A 27,871-nucleotide genomic window follows, 5' to 3' on the forward strand; every position below is an offset into this window, starting at 1 on the left:
TCATGGAATATTTTGCTGAGAATGTTCTGTAATGCCGGCTTTCTTTTTGTAAATTCCTTTAGCTTTTGTTTATCATGGAGGGATCTTATTTCATCGTCAAATCTGAAAGTAAGTTTTGCTGGGTATAAGATTCTTGGTTGGCATCCATTTTCTTTCAGGGCTTGGTAAATGTTGTTCCATCTTTCTAGTTTTTAGGGTCTGGATTGAAAAATCTGCTGATATTCTTATTGGTTTCCCCCTGAATGTAATTTGATTATTTTCTCTCGCAGCCTTTAAAATTCTGTCTTTATTTTGTATGTTAGGTACTTTCATCATAATGTGCCTTGGTGTGTGTCTGTGGTAATTTTGTATAAGTCCTATAAGTCTCTTGTACTTGGTTTTCCATTTCACTCTTCAGATTTGGGAAATTTTCTGATATTATTTCATTGAATAGATTGTTCATTCCTTTGATTTGTTTCTCTAAGCCTTTCTCAATCCCAATAATTCTTAAATTTGGCCTTTTCATGATATCCCATAATTCTTGTAGATTCTGTTCATGATTTCTTACCATCTTCTCTGTTTTGTCAACTTTGTTTTCAAGATTAAATATTTTGTCTTCAGTATCTGAGGTTCTGTCTTCCAGGTGTTCTATCCTATTGGTTATGCTTTCTATGGAGTTTTTAACTTGGTTTATTGTTTCCTTCATTTGAAGGATTTCTGTTTGGGTTTTTTTCAGTTTCTCTAACTCTTTATTGAAATGATCTCTTCCTTCCTGTATTTGCTCTTTTAACTGTTGATTGGTGCGATCATTTAATGCCTGCATTTGCTGGGACATTTACTTTCTATTATTTGCTAAAAAATACCTTCTTCTCTAATTTCATATAGTTGTCATTCTGGGGCTATTACCATCTGTATATTGGCACAGTGACTGATCTTCTTGTATCCCTTATCTTTTACCGTTTTAAATTTTTTATCCTTTCCTGCTTTTGAGGGGATGGGAAAGTTGCCTTTCCTCAATCTCATCTTTCAACCCATTTCTCCATTCCTCAGCTGGATTCATTCTTCAGTTTACTTCAACTATTATGGTCTTTGTTTCAATGATATTTCTACACCAAATATTGAACTCGTTACTTTTTTTATATTTTCTTATTCCTTATTTTAGTATTATCCTTCCTTACCTTGATATGTTTATAATGCTTATTTTAAATTCTTATTCCATCTCTTCTAATACTTTAACATGCTGTAAAAATCTTTCCCATTTGCTGTGTATATTTCAAAACTAAGTTATTATGTCACAAATATCCATGATTATTATTACTTCCTAATGAATTTTTAAAAAATATTAAGTATCCTTTTCTCTCATTTTAATGTTTATGTATTTTTAGTTCTACTTTGCCAAATATTAACATTTCTCTGCCTATTTTGTTTTGGGAACTCTATTTGGAATGAATTTCTTTGTTCTTGAATTGTTAAACATTTTTATTGAAGTCTAAATATTCAGACAAGTACAATGTACATAAATGTGTAGTACAGTTCATTGAATAATTAAAAGGTAAATATTTACATAACCACCACACAGATAAAGCAGTAGAACATTGCCAGAACCCCAAGCCTGCCCTTATCACATGCCTCACAATCACTTCTCTCCTCCACACGGATAATCACTTCACTAACTTCTAATAGTATAGTTTAGTTTGCTTCTAATTTTGTTTTATATAAATGAAATCATGCAGTATATATTCTTTGGGTCTAGTTTTTTTCATTCAACATTTTGTTTGAGATTGGCCCGTGTTATTGTGTATTAATGTAGTTCATTCATTTTTTGTTGTATAATATATCATTGTATGAATCTACTAAAGTTTACTTATTCTGTTGTCCACAGGAATTTGGGTTGTTACTATTTGGAGTCTGTTATTATTGATATATTATGAATATTCTAGTGTATAGATCTTGGTACACATGTACATAGTTTTCTATAGACACAGAAAGGGAATGTTGATTCATATGGAAAATATGTTTCAATATATAGCTTCTGCCATATAACTTCATGATATTCCTAATTTATACTCTCATCAGTAGTAGACAAGAATTTCTGTTATTCAACATTCCCGCCGACTTTGGAATCAGTCTTTTCTAAAATTTCAAGCCATTCTAATGGGTATGTTATCTCATTGAGATTTTAACTTGCATTTTCCTGATTTCTAATAAGGTTGGAAAATGTTGGTTCCAATTTCTTTCCTATATTTGTAATGGATTCTTGATTGTTTTTTCCATTGATTAGTAGAAGTAATTAACACATGCTGGGTATCTGGTTTTGGTAAAAAATGTTACAAATAGCTTCCATTCTGCAACTTCCCTTTCATGTTCATTTAGCAATAGAGAGTTTTAATTTTAATATAGTGTAATTCATCAGTTTTTCTCATTACAAATTTTGTGTCATATTTAGAAAATCATTCCTTTTGCCCAAACTCATAAAATATTCTTCTATATCATCTTTTAGAGCTGAGCATATTGGCACAAGTCTGTAATTCCAGTTACTTGGGAGGCTAAGGCAGGAAAATCACAAGTTTGAGGCCATTTTCAGCAACTGAACAAAACCCTGTCACAGAATAAATTTATAAAGGGTTGGTAGAGCATTTGTCTAGCATGGGTGAGACCCTGGGTTCAACCCCCAGTACCAGGGGAAAAAATGTTAGGGACATTTTATTGTTTTACACATTTAAATCTACAGTCTATCTTAAATTGACTTCTGTGTTGGTGTGAGGTAGGGCCAAATCCGCACTCCCCCGACCAATGAATATCCAGTTGAACTAACACCATTGACTAAAGAATTATTCTTCCCAATCCCACTATTCTTAGTGTCACCTTTTTCAGAAATCATCTTTCCACATATGTATGGGTCTGTTTTTAGATACTTCTTACCCAATAGTCTATTTATCTATGCTCTGCCTTAATTGTGGTAACTTTATGATAAATCTTGAAGTCTTATACAACAAAACTATCACTTTTATGATCTTCAAAACTGACTTCACAGCCAGGCATGGTGGTACATGCCTGTAATCCCAGTGACTTGGAAGGCTGAGGCAGGAGGATCATGTGTTCAAAGCCAGCCTCAGCAACTTAGCAAGATCCTGTCTGAAAATAAAAAATAAAAATAGCTGGAAATATAGCTCCATGTTTAAGCACCCTGGGTTCAATTCATTATCAAAAAAAAAGTGTCTTTGCTATTTATAGCCCTATATATTTCCATATGTTAGAATAGATTTGTCTATTTCCACCAAAAAATTAGTATTTTGATTGAAATTATGTTGAGTCTATAGGTCAATTATGGGATGATCAACACATTTACAATACTGAGTCACTCAATCTTGTGGTCTGCCTATTTCTTAAACTTTTCTCTAATTTTTCTTAAACTTTTTTCTTCCTGTGCATCTTGCAAATACTACAAGTTTTTTTCCTAAGTATTTGATAGTTTTAGTTGCTATAATAAATAGTAATTTAATTTTTTGTTATCCAATTTGTTGCTGGTATTTAGAGATATCATTTATTTCTTTTGTAGGTTGCTTTTGTTTCCAAAGCCTTGCTATATTAACTTATTAATTCAAATATATATAAAGTTTCCTTTTATTCTTACCTTTTGCTTCTATACGATGATTACACAAATTTTGTTCAGTTCAATAGAGTGAATTACATTAATTGATTTTCTAAAGTCAAACATTCATTTATGAAATAAACCAAATTTAGTAATCATCATACTTTTCAACTTTCCTGTACCATTTTGTTTTATGTGTATAGGTATATTTGTGTTTATGTGTATAATTTTAGATATATGTCTATAGGTAGTGCCTATAGATTTAGCTGTAAGTTTTGATGTTCATCTTTGTTATACATAATCATCACCATCATCATGGTGAGCTGGGAATGTGTCTCACTGATAGAGCATTTGCCTAGCATGTGCAAGGGACCAAAGTTCAATTCCTAGTACCCCCAAAATAATAACAATAATAATTATAATAATCATCATTGCAAATGTTTATGTAATACTAGCCATGTGTCAGACATTTGAAATACTTGATCATTATTAATTTACTTAATCCTCACAAAAAAGTAGATACAATTATTAATCCTATTTTGCATGTAAATAGAGCCAAAGAGATATAATATGATTCTACTATGGTCAGATAACTAATAAGGTAGAAATGAAATTTGATTAGTCCTGTAACTGAAGTGCTTGTGGAAAAGATTTTCTCCCACTCTGTAGGCTCTCTTTCATATTATTGATTGTTTCCTTTGCTGAGAAAAAAGCTTTTTAGTTTGAATCCATCCCATTTATTGATTCTTGCTTTCATTTCTTATACTCTGGGAGTCTTGTTAAGGAAGTCTGGTCCTAAACCAATACGATGAAGATTTGGGTCTACTTTTTCTACTATTTGGTGCAGGGTCTCTGGTCTAATTCCTAGATCCTTGATCCATTTTGAGTTGAGTTTTGTGCAGGGTGAGAGATAGAGGTTTGGTTTCATTTTACTACATATGAATTTCCAGTTTTCCCAGCACCATTTGTTGAACAGGCTATCTTTTCTCCATTGTATATTTTTGGCTCCTTTGTCTAGTATGAGGTAACTGTATTTATATGGGTTTTGTCTCTGTGTCTTCTATTCTGTACCATTGGTCTACCTGTCTATTTTGGTGCCAATACCATGCTATTTTTGCTCAATTCACCATAGCTAGATTGTGAAACCAACCTAGATGCCCTTTAATAGATGAATGGATAAAGAAACTGTGGTACATATACACAATGGAATGTTATTCACCTATAAAGAAGAATAAAATTATGGCATTTGCAGGTAAATGGATGGAGTTGGAGAATATTATGCTAAGTGCAATAAGCCAATTCCAAAAAACCAAAGGCCAGATGTTTTCTCTGATAAGTGGATGATGATATATAACAAGGAGGGGCAGGGGTGAAACTGAGGGGTAAGAGAAGAATGGAGGAACTTTGGATTGTGTAGAGGGAAATGAGGAGGGAAGGGGCAGGGGAAGGAAAGACAGTGGAATGAGACAGACATCATTACCCTTTGTACATGTATGATCACACAAATTGTGTGAATCTACATCGTGTGCAACCATAGAAATGAAAACTTGTACCCCATTTGTGTAGAGTGAATCAAAATGCAGTCTGTAAAAATAAAAAGAAATTTAATTTAATTTTTAAAAAAAGAAATGAGATTTGAAGCCATAACTATGACTCAGCCTAAGGCCTATCAGTGTAAAGTATATGCTTTTCTTTCAGATCTTTTTTTTTAACTGAATTTACTTCCCAATGTGTTGATCTCATTTTAAAACTGATCAGTAGGTGGTAAACTTTGTCTTTTGAATGTCCAAAAGTAGTTTCTATGTTGCTAAGTATTATTGTAATTCAAAATTATTTCCCTCAATACTTTTAAGATATAACTGTTATCTCTTTTCCCTAATTTTTCTCATGAGAAACTTGTTATCAAGCTCATTTTTAATTCCTTTTTTAGGTAATCTCCTTCTTTCCCTTTGGAAGTTTGGTTTTTCTGATTTTTCTAACAGTTTGTTTCTGGCTGTACTATATATGGTCCTTGGACAGCAACACTAGTTATCACCTAAAAACCTATAGGAAATATAGAACCTTGGACCCCACCCCAGATCTTTTGAATCAGAATCTTCATTTTAACCAGATTCTTATATAATTTATTTGCACTCTAAAACTTCAAAAGATCGTTTGCACATTAAAGTTTGAAAGTAATAATCTCAGACAGTTTTTTCTTAGTGAAATATTTCAACCATAAAGAAGAGCAGAAAGAATAATATGTGAACTTCCAGATACCCTTAACTTAGGCTTAACAGCTCATGAAGAAAGTAAATTACAAACATGATATTTTAACCCTTTGTTCTTATAGTATCCACCTCTAAAAGGTAAGGACATTTTTCCAACTAAATTAACAATAATTCCTTAACATCCTTAGATAGGTCTTTGTACAATGTGTTCTACATAATATTTGGAGGAAAAAATGTTAGGGACATTTTACTGTTTTACCTTTCACATTTAAATCTACAATCTATCTTAAATTGACTTCTATGTTTGGTGTGAGATTTTTTTCCAGCTCCTGGCAATATCTTCTAACTCTTTTAGTACATTTTATCTCTCCAGTCCTCTCTTATTATGTCCCTTCTAACTCTCTCCTCTGTATCTATTAAGATATATATATATTTTTTTCATTTTATTGTTTTGTAGTCCATACTAGAAAATTCTCTGCTCTATCCTCCAGCTTATTAAGTCACTCTTCAGCTATGTCCACATCACTTATTTTTTTTTATTTTGACAATTGATTGTTTCCAAGGATTATGATTAAAATTTTATGAAAAAGCACAATTCACAATAGTTAAACTATAGAAACAACCTAGATGCCCATCAACAGATGAATGGATAAAAAAAAATCATGGTATATACAATGGAGTATCACTCAGCCATAAAGAAGAATGACTTTATGATATTCTTCAGTAAATGGGTGCATCTGGAGACTCTCATGCTAAGTGAAATAAGCCAATCCCCCCAAAAAAACCCAAAGGTTGAATGTTCTCTCTGATACGTGAATGCTAACCCACAACAAGGCAGGAAGTTCCATGTATTACAAAGGGGATTAAAGGGAAGGGAAGTGGGATAGGAATGGGAAAGAATGAATCTGACATAACTTTCCTATGTTCATATATGAATACAATACAGTGAATCCTAACATTGTATACATCCACAAGACTTGGATGCTAATTAGAATACGGTATTTTTCATGCTTATGTGACTACACCAAAATAGATTCTATCATGTATAACTAAAAAGAATAAACTTTTTTAATGTAAAAAACTTTTATGAATAGATTCAGTATACTTTCCTTATTCTGAGGATATTTACAATTATTCCAAAGTCTTGTTCTGGTTTCTCTTTAAAGTATGTCTCTTAAATATGATATAAATTTTTCTATTTATTAAAAATAATGCCTCAATTGAGAGTGTTTACTCTCCTCTTAACATCTGGTGATATTTTAATGGGTAGGCTTAAGTGTGTGTTTGAGACTTTCTGTTAACTTGTGATTACTTGTGCTATCACCATCTTGCAGAGAATAGGCCAATCCTACTACCAAGAAACATAACTAAATTTCCTGGAACCAAAGGCTGAGATTAGGACTCTTATGCAATTTATTTGTTGTGGAAACCAGTGAAGGAATGAAGGAAGCCAGATAGGACTGAGGAAAATCAAATGGTCCCAAAGTTTGCTACACATTAAAATCACCTGGGGAGTTTTTAAAGGTTCAAGCAGTCAGAGGAGTGATGTCAGTAGAATAGGAAGTGCCAGGCTCTCCTTCACCCACAGAGACACCAACTTCACAACAATATATGGACCACATTGCTCTTGTGAGAACTCCAGAAGCCATTTGAGGTACTACAGTGTCCCAAGCAAATACAAAATTAAGAAGAGATGAATTGGAGAGTTTAGGAAATTCTGATGCCTTTAACCACCATAACCCATTCTCCTCCCTGTACAACTTGGAACAATTGGGAAAAAACTCCCACCTCCCAGTTTCTCCCTGAAGAGGGAAAGAGAAAGGTGGAACACGCGACCTGTTTTGACTTTTCAGGGGTCGTCCAAGGGTTTGATTTCTATTTCACTGACTGGGAGCACTGATGGAAAAAGAAGTGAAACATTTTGGACACCTGGGGTCCACTGTAAACAAAGGTAAGTCCCACAGGTTACTAGAGCACCAGGAGATTGCAGGTCCACAAAGAAACACGGGGAAGCTCCAGAGTAGAAAAAGGTCACTTCTTCAGCTGGGACATAAATAACACATGCAAGACCAGAGAATATGCTTCCCCGGTAGATCTGTGAGGCCCCCAGAAGTTCTAGGTGGTCAACTTCTTTATCTCCAAAAAGACTGTCCTTAAAGACTGGGAGAGGTAGATTTTGTTTTCCAAAATGCCCAAATTTCAGAAGAGACAACAAGGCATACTAAGAAAAAGGGATTCACAGCTCATTCAAAGCAATGAATTTCCAGAAATCAACTAATCAAAATAATGATCATAAAGGTCCTCAATGAACTATAAAAGAGAATACACACTGACAACTAAATGAAATCAGAAAGGGTCCATGAACAAAATTAGAATATCAACAGAGAAACCATAAAAAAAAAAAAAAAACCATACAGAAACTCTACAGCTGAAAAACAATAGTAACTGAATTAAAAAATATGCTAAATGGGACCTACAACCTACTGGATCAAGCAGAAGAACTGATGAACATGAAGACATATCACTTGAAATTACCAAGTTTGAGGAGCAAAAAGAAAAATGAATGAAAAAGAAGAAAAGTAGAACCTAAGGAGCTTACAGAATGCCACTTGAGAAACCTTCAATAATAGAACAAAAAAGCAGTGTGGCTCTGGCATAAAGACAGACACACAGAGCATGGAACAGAATAGAGAACCCAGACACAAGCTGTCATAAATAGGAAAATGTGATCTTTGACAAGGGTGGTAGGAATGGTGTGGAAGGCAGATTTGTTGGCTATTCTGTGGTGTTTCAGATAATCATTTGGTCTCCTCATAGATCTTCCCGCTCCCAGCATCTGCCTATTCTGGGCTTGGAACACCTTTAAAATTGTGCCATATCTTTGGTAGCAGTCTTTATTTATATACATTCTGGCTTATGGATTTCCTTTTTAAATCCTAAAATGTCTCTTACCTTGCTGGAATATGCATAGTTTCATGTCCATTTGGGAGTCCCTTTTTGTTTTCTAGTTAGGTTATAGATTTTCATACTATCTTTATATGTTCATATGAAATAATTTAGGGACAGAGGGAGAGGCTGCAATTTGTGCTCAATCCAACATCTTAAGCTGCATCTCTATAAAATTTTAGCCAGCACCAAACTCATGGAAAGCTTTATCACCATTCAACGATTTTCATTCAAAAGCAGAGGTTTCTTTTGCATATGAAATTGTTAAAAAGGTTAACATGTTTCTTGCAAAGTTGTTAACGCTTGTTAAAAGCACATTTTAAAAACTGGTTTTCAAAGTCTTTTTTTCAGTTTTGTACTAGGTGCTGTCTCTCCTGCTGTCGTTGTTCCTTCCATGCTGCTTTTGCAAGAAAAAGGATATGGCGTTGAGAAAGGCATCCCAACCTTACTAATAGCTGCTAGCAGTTTGGATGACATTATGGCTATCACTGGTTTCAACACGATGTTGAGCATAGTCTTCTCTACAGGTAAACAACACAGCAACTGCCATGGCATTCCTGGTCTTTTTGTCTAGTCCGTTAAGTAGGCTTTTTGACTTTACTTTTTCATTTAATAACCAAGACTTTTCAATCTCACATCTTTTTTATACTTTGTAGAAAGTTCATTCTAAATCAATGATGAAATTCAGTGGTTTGAAAAACTACTACTTAACAAAGATTTCATTTTAGTAATTAATATTTCAATTAATTAAATAATCCATATCATTACTATTTATCTGCTTGTGATGCTTTGGCATTTCATGATAGTTTTCATTAAGAAAAAGCTAATCAGCAATATTATTAGTACTACTAATAACTGGTATTTTTTTAAATGTACCTTTTTGATCATTCTAATAAATCATTGGTTCTACTATTAAGACAATTTAAACATAAAAAGCCAAGACAACCATGTGCCTTGTTTGGTAATGATTGGACAAGATCCTACTACACAGTTCTGACTCCCAGGGTGATATCAGCTCTTGAAAGTTACTGCAGAAGTGTAAAAGTAAGCATTTGCACATTTAGTATGCTTTAATTATCTAGAGTGTTTGAAATTCAGTCTTCTATATTACTGAAGCATTAAAATATGTTTTATGTTGAAAAGTAATGAAGAGCTGAGGGTACAGTGTTGTGTGCCTATAATCTCAGCTATTTGGGAAGCAGGAGCAGGAGGGCCATTTGAACTCAGGAGTTCAAGGCCAGCCTAGACAGTATAGTGAGATGCTGTCTCTTAAAAAAAAAAAAAAAAATCAAACAATATAAATAAATGGGGGAAAAAAGACATAAAAAATTTCCTTCTGAACCTTTTGATGTAAAACTACCCAGACTTCTCTCTTCACTTCTCTTCTATTCTCTTCTTTCCCTTTTTCTGCCCTCCTAGTATTTTCATAAAACTTATTGACCGTTGTTCATACATTCTTGTTACCTGAATTGTTTTGCACTTAACTATATTATTACAAGCATGTTTCTTTTCACACAGAATAGATAATACATATACTTCCATGTCATTTTAATGGTCGCATAATATTCAATGACCTGCATCTAAATTACTTAACCTATTCAAAACTGAAATTGACTCAGTGTTTACCTTTAAAGTAATGCCTGGTTAAACATCTTAACGAGAAATATTTATATTTAATTTTAAAATTTTATTAATCTTCAAAATGGACTTGTTGATATAAAAATATATACAGTTATAACCTTTTTGAAATGAATTACCAATATAGGTAATATAGGGCACATAAGCTTGCCATTTTCTCCCCACCTCTTCAAAACTAAGTATTAGGGCCAGGCATTCACCTGTAGAGTCAGGTACTTGGGAGGCTGAGGCAGGAGAATCACTCGAACCCAGGAGTTTGAGGCCAACCTGGATGCAATAAGGAGATCTATCTTTAAAAAAATAATACAAACTTCTAGTCTTCCATTTTTGCTAATTTGACAGGTGATAGGTGGAAGTAGGATCTCTTTAAGTGCTTTATGTAACATTTGTTAGACAAATGTTCATATTTATTGACATTTTGGAATGTTTTGTAAATTTCTTTTCTTTTTTGAGAATCTTTTGCATATTCCTTATAGATGAGTTCATCTTTTGTTCTTATTTCAAGATTCAGCATAAGTAAAGCACTGTGTTGCAAGCCTGTAATCCCAACTACTTGGGATACTGAGGCAAAAAGATCACAAGTTCAAGGTCACCCTCAGGAATTTAGCAAGACTCTGTCTCAAAATAAATTTTTTTTTTTAAGTTTGGGGATGTGGCTCAATAGTAGAGGATCCCTACATTCATACCCCAGTACCCCCCGACACATACATACAAAGATTCTGTATAAAATTAAGAACAATAACCCTTTGTTTTATATACTATAGTTGTCCCTATTTATAACATGCCATTCAGACATTATAAATTTTTAATTGTGAATTCTGGCAATATTTTTTCATGATTTGCATGAGCCATTCCTTCAAAAAATATTTTTTGTGTTCCTCTTGCATTATGTTAACTACTGTGCCAAATACTGAGGATAAACAGTGAACAACAATATTAGTTTCTATTGAGAACTTTCTTAGTACTTGCTGTAAGTTCCATACATATTTCCACTCATTTATAGGTAAGGAAATGAAAGAACAGAGGTTAAGTAACTTAACTCAAGGTCACAGATCCAATAGGTAAGGAGCCAAGATATAAATCTAGAACAACACTTTTAATTACTATTCTGTGCTATACGATACTGCTTCCTGACAGCAGATAGACATGCCCATGTTCTCAAGAAGCTTATATTAACAGATTATTGCAAATATGATGAATAGGGGCTGAGGCTGTAGTTCAGTGGTGGAGTACTTGACTTGCACCTGTGAGGCACTGGGTTTGATCCTCCGTGCCACATGAAAATAAATAAATAAATAAAATAAAGTTATTGTGTCCATCTACAACAAAAAAAATTTTTAAATAACATGATGAGTAGTACAGTTTTGGGTGCCAGAGGAAAATATAACAGGAGAACAAACCTAACTCGTAGTGAACTAAAGACCATGAAAAAACAAGCATGTGCATGTTTAAACAATCCTTTTCAACTTCATGACTCTGTTAACTGCCACTTAAATTTTTAAGGACTTTTAAAGGTTTTATTTTTTGCATTAGATCTTCAGTACAACAATATTTTGAAACATGGCTGATATTGAGATCTAACCTTGTTTGTAGACAATATTAGACAGTAGTTTCAACTTGTTGAATATTATCTCTCTCAACTTAAGGAAATGTCACCTTTATCATACTGAACTTCCAAAAAAATATCAAGCTGGTTTCCATTTTTCACAATTCTATTTTTTATTGTGGTAAAAACATGCATTTATCCCTTTTGAAGTGTACAATTCAGCAGTGTTAACTCTGTTCACATTGTTGTGTAATGGATCTCTAAAACTTTTTCATCTTGCAAAAGTGAAACTCTATATCCATCAAACAACTCTATTTTCTCTTCCCCTCGGGCCCTAGAAATCACCACTTTGTGACCATGCGTCTCACTACTCTAGACAGATCACGTAAGTAGAATCATCTAGTATTTGATCTTTTGTGACTGACTTATTTCAGTTAGTCTAATGTCCTAAGGTTCATCAGTGTTGTAGTATGTGATTTCTTCTTTCTCATAACTGACCAATGTTTCATAGTATTTCTATACCATAATTTCTTAACCCATTCATCTGTCAGTGGACATTTGGGCTGTTTCCACCCCTTTGCTATTGTGAATAATGCTACAGTAAACACAAATATGCAAATATTTTCTCAAAATCCTGCTTTTTGTTATTTTGGTTGTGTACCCAGAAATGGAACCTCCAAACTGTTTTTTGTAGTAGCTGCTGCACCATTTTACATTCCCACCAGCAATGCACAAGAGCTCTAATTTCTTTACATCTTTGCTAACACTTGTTATTTTGTACATATGGACTATCCTAATGTGTGTGTGATGACATCTTATTTTGGTTTCGATTTGCATGTTTCTAACAATTACAGATGTTGAATGTCTTTTCATGTTTATTGGATATTTGTATATCTTATTTACATTACTGCTGCTATAACCAAATACCTTACTCTAGGAAATTTATAAACAACAAAAACTTGTTTCTCATGATCTTGAGACTAGGAAGTCCAAGATCAAGGCACCAATATTTTGACGTCTGGTGAGGATCTTCTCATAGATGGAAACTTCTCTGGGTCCTCATATTGTAAAAAGCAGAAAACAGACTCCTTTAAATTCCTTTTATAAAATCCCTATTCCCACTCATGATCATCTGCTAAAGTCCCACCTCATAATACTATCACACTAGGTATAAGGTTCCAGTATATGAATTTTGAGAGAACATGAACTTTGAGCATAGCAAAGGCCTTTACCATTTTTTAGTTGGAGTGTTTAAATTTTTTTATGGTGTTATAGGAGTTCTTTATATTATTCTCATATGAGATAACATGCAATTATGTCCTCCCATTCCAAGGACTGACATTTCACTCTGTTGTTTGTTTCATTTGTGGCACAGCAGTTTTTAAGTTTGATGTACTCCCTTTGGTCTATATTTGCTTTTGTTACCTGTGATTTTGACGTAATATCCAAGAAATCTTTGCCAAATTCAATGTAATGAACCTTTCCCTGACTTTATTTTTGTGCATGTGGATATTCAAAAGACTTGACAAGAATAATTTTAGAGGAGAAGTTTATTTGGGGGCTCATGATTTTAGAGGTCTCTGTCCATAGTTGGCCAACTCTGTTGCTCTGGGCTGGAGGGGAGATAGAACATAAGTTGGAAAGGCGTGGCAGAGGAAAGTAACTAGGAACATGGCACTGGGAAGCAGAGATAGTCTCCACTCACCATGTACAAAATATATACCCCAAAGGCATGCACTTAGTGACTTACCTCCTCCAGCTGCACCCTATCTACCTTCAGTTACCAACCAGTTAATCCCTATCAGAGTATTAATGCACTGATTAGATTAATACCCTTATTACCCAATCCTTTCACATTCAAGCTTTCTTACATTGTCTCACACACGAGCTTCTGGGGACACCTAATATCTAAACCACAACACCTTGTTAAAGATAATTGGACCATATATGTGAAGGCTTATTTCTGGAATTTCCATTTGTTCCTTTGGTATGTGTTTGTCTTTTTCCCAGTACCACAATGATTTGTTTACTGCAGCTTTCTAATGTTTTAAATCAGGAACTGTGAAGCCTACAGCTTTGTTTTTCTTTCTCAACATTGTTTTGTCTATTTGGTGTTCTTCAGTATTCCATTTGAATTTTAGGGTTTTTTTTTTTTTTTTTTCTATTTCTACAAAAAATCCCATTAGGATTTTAATAGGGATTGCATTGAATCTATGGATCACTTTGGGTAGTATGAACATGCTAATAATGTTAAGAATTCTAGTCATGCACACAGGATATTTTCCATTATGTCTACTTTTCTTTCAACAATATTTTGTACAAGTCTTTTACCTTCTTAGTTGCATTAATTTCTACTTTTTTCTTTTTATGCTACTGAATAAATGGAACTGTTTTCCTAATTTTCATTTCTGATTTTTCATAGTATATGAAACACAACTGATTTTTTAGTTTTGATTTGGTATCCTGCAACTTTGATGAAATTATTAGTTCTAAGTTTTTTATGAAAATGTTAATTTTCTGCATATATGATCATGCCATCCATGAAAAAGAATAATTTTATTTTTTCTTTTCCAATATGTGTGCCTTTTATTTCTTTTTCTTGCCTAATTTCTCTGGTTAGGACTTCTAGTACCATGAAAATAAAAATGGAGAAAATGGACAGCCTTGCATTGTTCCTGATTTTAATGAGAAAGTTTTCAGTTTTGTACCATTCAGTAGTTGGCTGTGGGCTTGTCATATAAAACTATTATTATGTTGAGGGAATTTGCTTCTATTACTAGTTAAAGTTGAGTGATTTTATCATGAAAGAGTATAGGATCTGTAGAATGCTTTTTCTGCACCAAATAAGATATCATGTGATTTCTGTTCTTCATTCTGTTAATATGCTACATTACAATGAAAGATTTTTGTATATTGAACCCTTTACATTCCAGAGATAAATCCAACTTGGACATGGTATGTAATCCTTTTGATGTGCTATTAAATTCAGTTTGCTAGTATTATGTTGTGAATTTTTGCATATTCATCAGGGAAATTGCCGTATGTTTTTTATAGTATCCTTTGCTTTGGTATAAGGGTAATACTAACCTCATAAAAATTAGTTTAGAAGCATTCCTTCCTCTTCAATTTTTTCAAAGAATTTGAAAAGAATTAGTGTTAATTCTTCTTTATGTACTTAGTAGAATTCTGAAGTGAAGACATCTTGTCCTGAGATTTTCTTTGTTGGGAGTTTTTTTATTCCTGATTCAGTTATTATTTATAGTTCCATTCTGGTTTTTAATTTCATGTTTTAGTCTTGGAAGGTTGTAGAAATTTGTTCATTTCTCCTAAATTATTCAATATGTTGGTGCATACTTGTTTGTAGCAGACTCATAGGATCTTTTTTTATTTCTATGGCATCCATTGCCCTCTTTCATTTCTGATTTTTTTATTGGCATCTTCTTTTTTTCTTAGGTAGTCAAAGGGTTTGTCAGTTTTATAGCATTTTCAAAGAACTTTTAGTTCTATTGTTTTTTTCTTCTTTTATCTGAATTCCATTTTTGTTTCCACTCCAACCTTTTTTATTTCTTTCCTTCTGTTCACATTGGTTTGAATTTGTTCTTTTTCTAGTTCCTTGAGGTATAAAGTTAGGTTGTTGATTTGACATCTTTCTTTTTATTTAATATATGTGATTACCTCTATATACTTCCTTCTTAGTATTTCTTTCACTGTATCCTTTAAGTAGTTTGGGTATGTTGTGTTTGTTCTTGTTGCTCTTTTGTTTGTTTTTTGTTTGCAGTACTGGGGATTCTACCCAGGATCTTGTACATGCAAGGCAAGCACTTTACCACTGAGCTACAACCCCCATCCTTTTTATAAATTTTTGGCTTGAGACACTGAGTTGTCCAGCCTGGTCTTGAACTTGTGATCCTCCTGAGTAACTGGGATTACATTCTTATTGTCTCAAGAAGTTTTCTGATTTTTTATGATTTCTTCTTTGACCCATTGGTTGAGGGTATGGTTTCATTTCCACATGTTTATTAAGTTTCTTACTTTCCTTCTGCTGTGACTTTTTCATTTCATTCTACTGTGGTATGATTCCAATCTTCTTAAATGTATTGTCTTGTTTTGTGACCTAACCTGTCATCTATCCTGGAAAAGGTTCTGTGTGTACTTGAGAAGAATGTATATTTTTTTGTTGTTGGCTGAAGTATACTGTACATGTCAGTTCCATCCAGTTAAACTATAATGTTTCAAAGTCATCTACCAAGTGTGGTGGAACATCCCTGTAATCCCAGCAACTTGGGAACATCTGTTTTCTAATTAATCCTCCATGAGTGTTTTAGTCAGTTTTTGTGTCTCTGTCACCAAATACCTGACAAGAACAACCTAGAGGAGGAAAATTTTTTTTCAGAAGTCTCAGTCCATAAATTCGGACTCCATGACTCTGGGTCCAAGGTGAGACAGTTTATCACTGGGCAAGGGCCCAGTGGAGAAAGCTTCTCAGCTTATGACGGGGTCAGGAAACAGAGAGAAGGAGGGAGGAAAGGGCCCCAGGGAAGATATGTGCTTCTAGGGCACACCCTCAGTAATCCACCTCCTCTAGGCATACCGCACCTGCCTAGAGTTCCAACCTATTCATTCAAACTGGAATAAACTGATAAGATTACAGCTATTGTTTTATCTCTGAATATTGCTGCAGAAACAGGAGCTTTGGAGGAATACCTTAAATCCAAACCATAACACTGTAGTTGTTCTATTATTGAAAGTGAACTATTAAAGTTTCCTACTCTTCTGGCATGGCTATTCTTTCTTCAGTTCTGTCAAAATTAGTTTCATATATTTGGATGCTCTGCTTCTAGGTGCATATATATTTATAATTGTTATATTCTTCATGAATTGGCCCTTTTATCATTTATATAAAGTCCTCATCTCTTGTGATAGCATTTGACTTAAGGTTTATCTTGCTTATTATAAGTGTGGATACTCCTGTTCTTTTTTGGTTACTTTTTATTTGGAATATCCTTTCCATTTTTCACTTTCAGCTTATGTGTTTTCTTAGATCTAAAGTGAGTTTGTTGTAGAGAACATGTATTTTAATCTTGATTTTTTAATCTGTTCAATCAATTGATGGCTTTTGATTGTGGAATTAACTCATTAACATCCAAAGTACTTAATAGTGAGAAGACTTACCTTTGCCATTTTACTGTTTTCCCTCTTGTACATATTTCATCCCTCTTTTCCTCCCTTGCTTCCTTACTTTGTGTTTCACTGTTTTGTTGTTTTAATTTGTTCTGTTTGTTTTTTGTTTTTGTAATAACATGTTCTGATTTTTCTCTTTCATTTGTGTATCATTATTAGGTCTTTTATTTGTGGTTATTATAGAATTACATAAAAACATCTTACAGTTATAACAATCTATTTTATACTAATAACAGTGTAACGTCAATAATATGTAAAACGTCTACATTTCTTTCTCTGCATTTTATGTTATTGATTAACCTATTATATCTTTTTACATTGTATGGTCATTCGCATGGTTTAAAGTTATTTTTTCATTTTTTCTTTTTAAATTCCATAACTGAATTAAAAGTCCTTTACTTGCCACCATGACAGTAGTATAGGATTTTATATTTATATACTTACCTTTAATATAAAAGTTTATATTTTGTGTGCTTGGGTACTTTCATCTAATGTTCTTTCATTTCTACTAGAAGAACTCCCTTAACATTTCCTGCAAGACAGCTCTTATAGTGATGAACTTTCTGTTTTTATTTATCTGGGGAATTTTTTTATTTCTCCTTCTCCTCCTAGTCTTCCTCGTCATCCTCCTCCTCCTCCTCCTCCTTCTTCTTTTTTGGCTGGGTGTAGTGAACTTTATTGATGACATGTGACAGTAGGGCACCCTCAGCCCCTCCCCTTCTCTAGGGGATCTGAGATAGAGATTGGGAGGGAGGGGAGATTCCAGTGTACTAAGGGACTGAGTTAGGGGCAGGGACTCCCCAGCAGCAGAGGGCCTCTCTCTTCCTCTGTGTTCTCTTACTCCTTGGAGGCCATGTGGACCATAAGGTCTACCACTCTGTTACTATAGCCAAATTCATTGTCATATGAGGAAATGAACTTGACAGAGTGGTCACTGAGGGCAATTCTAGCCCCAACATCGAAGGTGGAAGAGTGGTTATCACTGTTAAAGTCTCAGGAGATGACTTGGTTCCCTGTGTAGCCCAGGAAGCCCTTGACGGGGCCCTCTGATGCCTGCTTCATCACCTTCTTGATGTTATTGTATTTGGTAGCTCTTTCCAATGACAGGTCAGACCCACAACTGACATGTTGCAATGGGCACATGGAAAGCCATATCAGTGAGCTTCCTATTCACTTCAGGGCCACAGCCTTGGCAGCACCAGTGGATACAGGGATGATATTCTAGGCAGCCCCACAGCCATCACACCACAGTTTCCCAGAGAGGCCATTCATGGTCTTCTGAGTAGCAGTGATGGCATAGACTGTGGTCATGAGTCCTTCCACAGTGCCAGGGGTTCAGTTGTCATGGATGATCTTGGCCAAGGGGGCTAAGCAGTTCATGGTACAGGAGACATTGCTGATGATCTTGAGGGAGTTGTCATACTTCTCATGGTTTATACACATGACAAACAGGGGGGCATTAGCAGAAAGGGCAAAGATGAAGCACCACCCTTCAAATGAGCCCAAGCTTTCTCATAGTAGTGAAGACACCAGTGGACTCCACAACATGTTCAGCACCAGCATCACCCCATTTGATGTTGACAGGATCTCACTTGTGGAGATGAACTTTCCATTGATGACATGCTTCCCATTCTCAGCCTTTATTGTGCCATTGAATTTACCATGGGTGAAATCATACTGGAATATGTAGACCATGTATTTGAGGTCGATTAAGAGGTCATTGATGGCGATGATACCCATTATGCTAGAGCTGAAAGCAGCCCTGGTGACCTGGAGCCCAACACAACCAAATCTGTTCACTCTGACCATCACCATCATATCTCAGGGATGTAGCTGGCACTACATGGGATAAGATGTGACTATCTGTCAAATGGGGAGGACAGACAGCCTCTTCTGCATTTTTAAAAGACAGATTTGCTGAATGCTATTCTGAATACTCTTCTTGGTTGGCAGTTTTTTACTTTTGACACTTTGAATATATTATCCCACCTGCTTCTGACTTGCAGGGATTCTACAGAGAATTCTGCTAGTATTTTATGGAACATTCCTTGTATATGACAAGTGACTTCTCTTACTGCTTTCAAATTTCCCTCTTTGTCTTTGACATTTTGACTACAGTGCTTCATTTTAGGTCTCTAAGTTAGCCCACTTGAAGTTCTTTGAGTTTCTTAAATTTGTATGACCATTTCCTCTCAAATTTGGAAAATTTAGGGCCAGTATTCCTTTAACTGGCTTTCTGCCCCTCTTCCACTCTTTACCCTTCTGAAACATCCACAATGTGTATTCTGATGTGCTTATTGGCATTCTGTAAGTCCTTTATACTCTCTTTGCTTTTCTTCATTTATTTTTCTTTTTGCTCTTTCAACTCAATAATTTCAAATGAACTATCTTCCATTTCACTGAACCTTTCTTCTGCTTGATACATTCTACCGTTGAACACCTCTATTGAATTTTTCAATTTAGTTATCATATTTGTTAGCTTCAGATTTTTTTGTATGGTTCTTTTTAATAGTTTCTATCTTCTGGTTGTAATTCTCATTTTTTTCAGGCATCATTTCCTGAATTTATTTAGTTGGCTATTAATGTTCTCATAGAGTATCTTTAAGATAGTTATTTTGCATTTTTTGTCAAGTAATTCACAGATCTCCATTTCTTTAAGATTTGAAGACTTAGTTTGCTCCTTTGATTTTGTTAATGATTCTTTGTATGCCTTGTTTTTTTTTTTTGTTGTTGTTTGTTTTTTTTTTGTTTTTTTTTTGTTTTTTTTTTTTGAAGGGATTTAACACTTGAAAAGACTGCCACCGTTCCCAATATACACAAGACCTTTAGCCTGGTTATCAATTCTGAGGACTTTTTCTGGGATGCATCCTCTCTTGGTTTATGCAAGTAATATTCCAATTAGATTTTCCAGTTTCTTTAAGGGACCTTTTGCTCCCTTAGTTGTCTGTGGCTCTGATCTCTCCTTTGTTCTCATTAGCACTCAGGTATCTAAAATATACATGTTTGGAGCCACCTAAGATAGACAAGTACCTCAGGCAACCTCCAAAAGTTCTATCTCTTTCCCTTTCACTAGAGAGAAGTGGCAAATTGAGTATTTTCTCCCAGTCTTGTGAACCTGTATGTGTTTGGGTAAGGACCATTATGGGTATAATGCTGTAGCTGTTCTTACTTGTTTCCATGCCACTGTTCTTGGCATTGCACTTGCCTAAGTTACTACAACTTCTTAATTTTCTTATGGCGTTCTATAAAGGATTTTGGACTATTTATTGTTATACGGTCAATGTCTTTGTGAAGGATCCATGGTTGGGGCTTCTCCATCCACCATCTTGCTGGCACTACTCTGCTTCTATTACTTTTAATGGAAAAAACATTTCTAAAATATAAACTTACATACTTGAACTAGTTCAATACCCAGAGAAACGAACTGTTTCTCTGAGGATCAGATATTTTTGTTCATTATTTTTTACTTGCTAAGAACTACAAATATGGAAATATGCTATCTGCGGATATAAAATATGTTGGAAACTCAATCAACCCATGGCTATTTCTAGGTTTAACCCTGGAATAAAATTATGTTACATTGTTGTTGTTCTTTTTACATTTAAGTGATTTGTTTACTTTGCATAATAGCACATCACATCAGAAAAGAAGGATTAATATAACCCTTACCAGACATGTGCTAAATACTACAAATACTTCCTCTTCAGTCTCTCTGTTCTTTACCTCACCTAATCTTGTAGTTTGGGGTGGGTAAAAGGAGCCATTGTTACTTATTACTGCTTTGTTTTCTGGCCCATTTATACAATGGAAATTTCTGAGTTGTGTATATTTATTAAATTATGTGAATGTACACATTTAATTTCAAATAGATCTAAATAGGTTTTCACATTCACTATTAAAGGTTCAATTTTGTGTATTTGTTCTGTAAAATGTTACCTTTCTTCGTGAACCACCTAGCTTTGATTTTCTGATGTGTAGTGTGTGTGAAAATAATTCTCTGTGAAAAGTTTCCCTTATTGTGTGCCCTTACAGGTAGTATACTTGATAATGTTCTATCATCTTTGCGGGACATACTTGTTGGTGTGCTGGTAGGAACTATTTTGGGATGTTTTATTCGATATTTTCCAAGTGATGATCAGGTAAATAAAAAAGTTAATCTGTTGTGTAGAATTTTAGTGTGTTAGTTAGCTTTCTATCACTGTTATGAACCTGAGATCATTAAATTATAAAAGAAAAGGTTTATTTTGGCTAACAGTTCTGGAGATTCTAGTCCACTATCAATTAACCCCATTGATTCTGGGTGTGTACATGTCATGGCTGGCACATGGCAGAGCAAACCCAGTTACATCATGATCCAGGGAGCAGAAAAGATAGGAAGGGAATAGGGGTCCCACAGTCCCCTTCGTGAGCATATGCCCTAAGGGTCTGAAGACTCCCACAAGGTCCCCACCTCCCAAATGTTCTACCATCTCCCAGTAGCCCCACACTGGTGAACAAGCCTTTAACACATGGGCTTTTGGGAGACATTAGACATCCAAACCATAGCATGTGGTATTAGACATTTCTTTCCACAATTTGAACTTTTGGAAGACCTTTGAAATATTAAATTTCATATTTAACTCTCTTTCCCCAAAAGTAATCAACATTGCCTCTCTACTTAAAGTAGAACACAATAGTGATTGATACAGGTCAATGGCCTTGATTGATATCTCTGGTGAATAAAGAATTGCAGAAAAGTGCACCTAACTGAAAGTATTCCTCTTCATTCTGTTTCACCCCTTTCTCTTACAAATTGCCTATTGATATTTGTCAGTTTTTCCTAATTTCTCCCAAATTTTCCTTTAAACATCTTGGGGGAAGATAGGTGGTTCCCACTTACCTCTGCTTTATTTTCTGACTTAAATTGCTCTTGCTGTCCTTTGACAAAGGCAACACTGTTAAACATAAACCTTTCCTGCCCTAAAGGATGTGCCATTACTCTTTATTTCTCTAACTCCCACTCTAACCTACCTATAACTGTTACTTTGACTAAAGAGGTATTTAAAAAATTATTTTTAAGAATTCATTGAATATGTGGAACTGAAGACTGTATGGGTTTCTCCTTTCTTTGCTTTCAGTTGAAATATTATAACCATTTACTGATGTCACTCTCAGAGATGTATCAGAAGATGAAAGTTTAATGTTTGCAAATTTTGTTACTTGGTAACGTGTGCTGAAATATTTGGTGAGGAAGAAAATCAACATTTTAGATACTACTTAATACAACATTTACAGAGTCGATAGCAAACCGTCAAAAATAAATGATAATGACAAATCTTATATATTTAATGTAAACCAAATTTTAAATATCTATTTCTAGGAAAAAATTTCATTGAAGAGGGCATTCCTTATTTTGAGTATGTGTATTTCTGCTGTCTTAGGCAGCCAACATATTGGTTTACATGGATCTGGAGGATTATGCACACTAGTGTCGTCTTTCATTGCAGGGACAAAATGGTCCAAAGACAAGGTGAATATTTTTAATACATCATTTTTTAAAGATAAAACAACTAATTTTTATATCTATAATGGACATTTAGAAAATCCCCTTATTCTATTTGAAAGATGTTTCATTTCCTCAAGGAAGTGTATGAATCAATTAAGGAAATAAAATATTTAGAAAAAGCGCCTGGAAATATACTAAAATACAATCAAAAGTTGAGTTATAGTATCAGACTTCACGTTTCCCAAAATATTATGTAATATAATTATATGATTTTTATTAACTTAATTATTTTCTTCATTAAAATTTTATTTGTATAATTAATCTATGAAAATATTCATAAAAGATTAAAGCATACAAAATAAAATGTAAAAGATTCCCTCATCCCCCATCATAACTAAACATCCAACTTCCTTCCCCAAATTAAGCATTTGTTCTGCCCAAACCTTTATTTGTAAACATTTAGATCTTTTCAGTTTTTTGATGGTACTGCTATGAACAGTTTTGTTCATGTGTCTTATTGCATACATACAAATACTTTTCATGTATACAAATACTTCTGTAGGATTAAGTTCCTAGAAATGGAATGTCTATGTTAAGAAATAGCCTCTTTACTGCTGGGTACTGCTAAATTACACTCCTGCCAACAGTACAGAGAGTATGTAATATCTCATTTAGTTCTATTTTTTAACTGTCAGATGACTAAAAATCTACATGATGTTATCTTTATTTACATTTCTCTTAATTAGTAATGGACAAAGTTTCATCTATTCTTCATTAACTCCCTATTGAATTCTTGGCCTATTCCTATAGGATTATTTGCCTTTTGTTTCTAATTTATAGTTTCTGTATATGCTAGGACCACTGCTCCTATATTTTATATCATATAATTTTTGCTTATCTTCAACTTTGTTTATGTTGTGTTTTATGTGAAAGTAAAATTTTCTATAGCCACACCTATCCATTTTTCCTTTTTGGTTCTGGATTCTATTTTTTGTTTAAGGACTATCCTCATCCAGGATTATAAGATAAACATCATAAAGATATACTATTTTCTATATCATCATCTAATGCTTTGGTGGTTATCACTTGTTTATTTTAGCATTCAGTTTTTTAATCCACCTGGAATTTATCCTTGTGAATGCTGTGAAGTAAGGCAATAGGAACACCTGTGTATGTCTATGTATTCATAGATACATATATATTTATAGATAACAGATATGCATGGACACAAACACATGTATATATGTGTATATATATATGTATACATACATACTGGATAGTCAATTTTCACTGAATTATTTGTTTATTAACCCATTAATTGTTCAGTTTTTGTTTTGTTTTTGTTTTGGTATTGGGAATCGAACCCAAGTGTGTTTTACCACTGCTACATCCCCAGTCCTTTTTATTGTTTGAGACAGGGTCTAAGTTGCTGAGGCCGGCCTCAAACTTGCAATTCTCCTACCTCAGCCTCCTGAGTAACTGGGATTACAGGCATGCGCCATTATGCCCAGCAATTATTCAGTTTTGTTAAATGCATCTTTTAACATAAGTTAAATTCCGAATTCTCTATCCTTCCTCTCTATTCCATCCTCATGCCAGTACCACTCTAGTTTAAATCACTGCAGTTTTATGTCTCAAAATCTAATGTAGAAGTTATCCAGTTTAATGGGGATGTATTTCTTAATGTATTTCTTGGCTATTCCTGCCCATTATTCTTTCTTAGATTAATTTTAGAATCAGCTTGAGAGTTCCCTACCCAAAATGTAGACCCAAAATGTATTCCAATATAATCATGATTATAAAACTAATTAAGTAGTTAATAATGAAGGAAATACAATTTAAAAGTAAAATGAAAACTACTAGAATTCCTTTATATGATAGAAGAAATAAAGATGAATACTTTTAAATATTAAAAGTAATAAATAGGATAATATGCTATGAGAAATAATATTTTTTGTTTTTATTTTTTTAACTTTACTTTTACAAATGATTATCAGAAAGCTCAATCTTAAAGGGAAATGTTATGAAGATAGCTTATGTCCTAAGCAAGAGTCATCAGAATTCTTATGTATCTTCTGTATTGGATGACAAGTCCAGATTGAGACTAAAATCTCTTCCTCCAAAATCCTGGAGAAGAGCCAATATGTTGTCCTACCAACTGGGGCCTCTCCTGTAATCTTTTAATTGGGAAGTGGCACTGGGAGGGAATCCTTCTCAGAAAGGGGAGACAGGCAACTAAAAAATCTAATGTACATTTTGTTTGGGTTTTAAGAAAAAAAAATAATTTTGAGGTAATAACCATGAGTCCTTTGGAAGCAGGTCTAACAGCATACCAGATTTTTTTTTTTTTTTTTTTCTGGTAGCCTGTATCATCTCAGTATTCACTCTCAGGGCATTGGATTTCCTATTCATTGTTAGTAGAGGTCTTCTCAACTTCCTTCTAAGAGCTCAAATGTTTGCATGAGCTGAGTATGTTCTCATCAAGCATAATATGATTCTCTCAATTCGGTTACCTTACAAAGAAAAGCTGGAACTCTGAATATTTCTGAAGCTCCAAAGATCTCACTTTTTGTGTGACCTAATGACCAAATAATATTGTTTATTTTATATTTTGTAGGTTTCTTTTCATTTTTACTTAAATAATTGCACAAAATTGTTTTTTTACTTAAATAATTGCACAAAATTTCTCCTAAAAATAAATTATCTTAAGTTTATTAAATGTTAAAAGTAACTTTAATGGAACTGGAGAATATTATGCTAAGTGAAATAAGCCAGTCCCAAAGAACCAAAGGCTGAACGTTTTCTCTGATATGCAGAAGCTATTTCACAATAGTGGGGGGTTGGCTAGGGAAGAATAGAGGTACTTTGGATTAGACAGAGGAAAGTGAAGGGAGAGGAGGAGGTAAGGGGGTAGGAATGATAGTAGAATGAATTGGACATTACTACCCTATGTGTATATATGATTACATGACCAGTATAACTCTATGTCATGTACAACCAGAAGAATAAGAAGTTATACTTCTGTGTATGATGTGTCAACATCCATGCTACTGTCATGTATAACTAATTAGAACAAATTTTAAAAAGAATTTTGAAAAGTAAATTTCTCAAATGCAACTATCTTTACTCACAAAAACTATAAATATATTTCTCTTTTACACAGATTAGAGTCCAAAATATTGTTGCAAATACCTGGGATATTTTTCAACCTCTTCTTTTTGGTTTAGTTGGATCAGAAGTAACTGTTTCAGCTCTTGAATCAAATACTATTGGTAAGAATAATTAAAGCACAAAAGATATAAGATTCAAAAATATTTTGAAAATCCATAAATACTTTTTGTTTTTTCTAATAATGTATCTTTGGCTATAAGAACCTTGTTCAGAAACTCACGTATGTGCTCTTCCTTGACCCTGTTTTTGTTTTTGCTTTTGCTTTTTGTTTGTCTGTTTTTTTCTTAGGTAAATATAGATACCACCAGGTATTTTCAGTTAAGAGCATTCCAAAAAAATGTCTATTAGTTCAGAATTGCAGAAGTTCAATACAAAATCTATTAGTTCAGAATAGAGTAAATGTCATGGGTCTCATTTCTCATGGAACTCCCACCATCAGATAGTCTCTGGCACTTTATGTCAAAGCCTCAATGATATTTGCATCCTTTATAATTATTATTTTACTAAAAAATAGACATAAAGTAGCAACAATTTTAAAACATTTTCAAAAATTTTAGAAATGATATCTCTAGGCACAAAGAACCACTTCTTCCCAATTATTTTGGTATTTATGTTTGTTTGTATCTGTTACAGGCATTTGTGCTATTACCTTGATTTTGGCAGTATGTGTTCGAATTTCAGTCACATTTGTATTGATGTGTTTTGCTGGTTTTACTTTTAAGGAGAAAATATTTATTGCTTTAGGGTGGATGCCCAAAGCAACAGTCCAGGTAAGAAATACTAAATCATTGTAATAATTTTAATTTTCATGATTTTTTAATAATTCTTAATGAAAAATATTTCTCCAATCACAAAATACACAAAATGTATGTAATTTAACCTTACTTTTAAAATGTTTGATAACTGTTAAAATTAACTTTTTAAAAATGTTTCAGAAGCACTTAATTTGAAATTTAAAAATGTACTCTTCATGACAAATACTTCCTAAGTTTTATGCAAATATTTTTCTACTTTCCTAAAATATAAATTAAGAATATATTTTATATTCTGCTGAATATTATAGAGTTAAATGTTATGATTTTAAAGTGTAAACACATTTTTTTATCTTTCCTAAAGAAAGGGTTCTTTTCTAACCCTGCGACTCATTCCACCACATGAATGCCTATATACATTTATTTTTTAATATACATTTATTTTTATGACTATTTGATTAATAATCAAATTCCCTCAATATACTATATAGGAAGGACAAGGACAGTATCTTGTTTTTGGTGTTTTGTTTTTGTTTTTGTTTTGTTTTCATTATGTTTCCCTAGCATTTAATACAGTGTTTGACAGGCAGGAGGAATGTGGAATGCTTACAAAAATGAATGGATAAATGAATGAATGAAAAGGGAGACGTTATAGTTTTGCCCTCTTATCCAATGATATTCTCCTCCAACTAAAAGATATTGGTACTAGTTGTTATACTGCTTAACCTGGCAACAAAATACCTTAATTCCCTGGAAATTTTTTTCTCCATTGTCATTTCAAAACAAGGTTATAAATTTCCATGCAACAAATTCTCTGATATCTGTTAGAAAAACAGGCCCATTAAGGCTAGACTGTATCTTTTAAATACCATGTTACTTAACTTTAACCTCAGCTAAATTACTTAATTTCTCAGTACCTTGATCTGAGCATCTACTTCGGATTGGTGTTGTGAGGATTCATTAAATAATCCATGTAAAGTGCTTAGCATAATTCTGGCACATGGGTAGTGCTCATTTAACAATGTTATTGTTTATTTTATCTCACCTTCAAGAAATGTAAATAATGATAACTGTTTTGTTTTTAACGTCTGCCATGGGAGGTTAAAATTTACAAAAGAAATATCTATTCCTCTATTCTCCCTCCTTCCAAAGATACACTTGCAATTATATTAGTCATAATTTTAAAGCAGATATAAGAAGAAACTACCCACTCAAATCCTATGGTATTTTATTCTTTTTTCTTTTTTTTTCCCCCTCCATTCTTCGCTGCTGAAATAGAACTGACAAAGCTTCAGTCTTTTCTCTTATTTCTCTATTTAGAGATACTGATGGAAATTAGAGTGGAAAAATAGAAGATATCAAGAGGGTAAA

The 27,871-nt window shown here is 33.6% G+C and overlaps 1 protein-coding gene and 1 pseudogene across 2 annotated transcripts in view; one reads left to right on the top strand and one right to left on the bottom strand.

Moving 5' to 3' along the window:
- The window catches only part of SLC9B2 (solute carrier family 9 member B2), a 138,845-nt gene that overhangs the window by 108,710 nt on the left and 2,264 nt on the right, over positions 1 to 27,871 (top strand). Inside the window, exons 14-18 of the mRNA XM_079154684.1 lie at positions 9,079 to 9,254; positions 21,125 to 21,231; positions 22,452 to 22,601; positions 25,741 to 25,849; positions 26,382 to 26,518. Of these exons, the coding sequence (XP_079010810.1) occupies positions 9,079 to 9,254; positions 21,125 to 21,231; positions 22,452 to 22,601; positions 25,741 to 25,849; positions 26,382 to 26,518 (679 nt within the window). The remainder of the gene's footprint in view (positions 1 to 9,078; positions 9,255 to 21,124; positions 21,232 to 22,451; positions 22,602 to 25,740; positions 25,850 to 26,381; positions 26,519 to 27,871) is intronic.
- LOC306670146 (glyceraldehyde-3-phosphate dehydrogenase-like) lies at positions 17,930 to 19,036 on the bottom strand (annotated as a pseudogene). Its single transcript has one exon. The product of its transcript is annotated as a glyceraldehyde-3-phosphate dehydrogenase-like (transcript).

Source organism: Sciurus vulgaris, assembly GCF_902686455.1.
Source record: "Sciurus vulgaris genome assembly, chromosome: 9".
Classification (NCBI taxonomy): domain Eukaryota; kingdom Metazoa; phylum Chordata; class Mammalia; order Rodentia; family Sciuridae; genus Sciurus; species Sciurus vulgaris.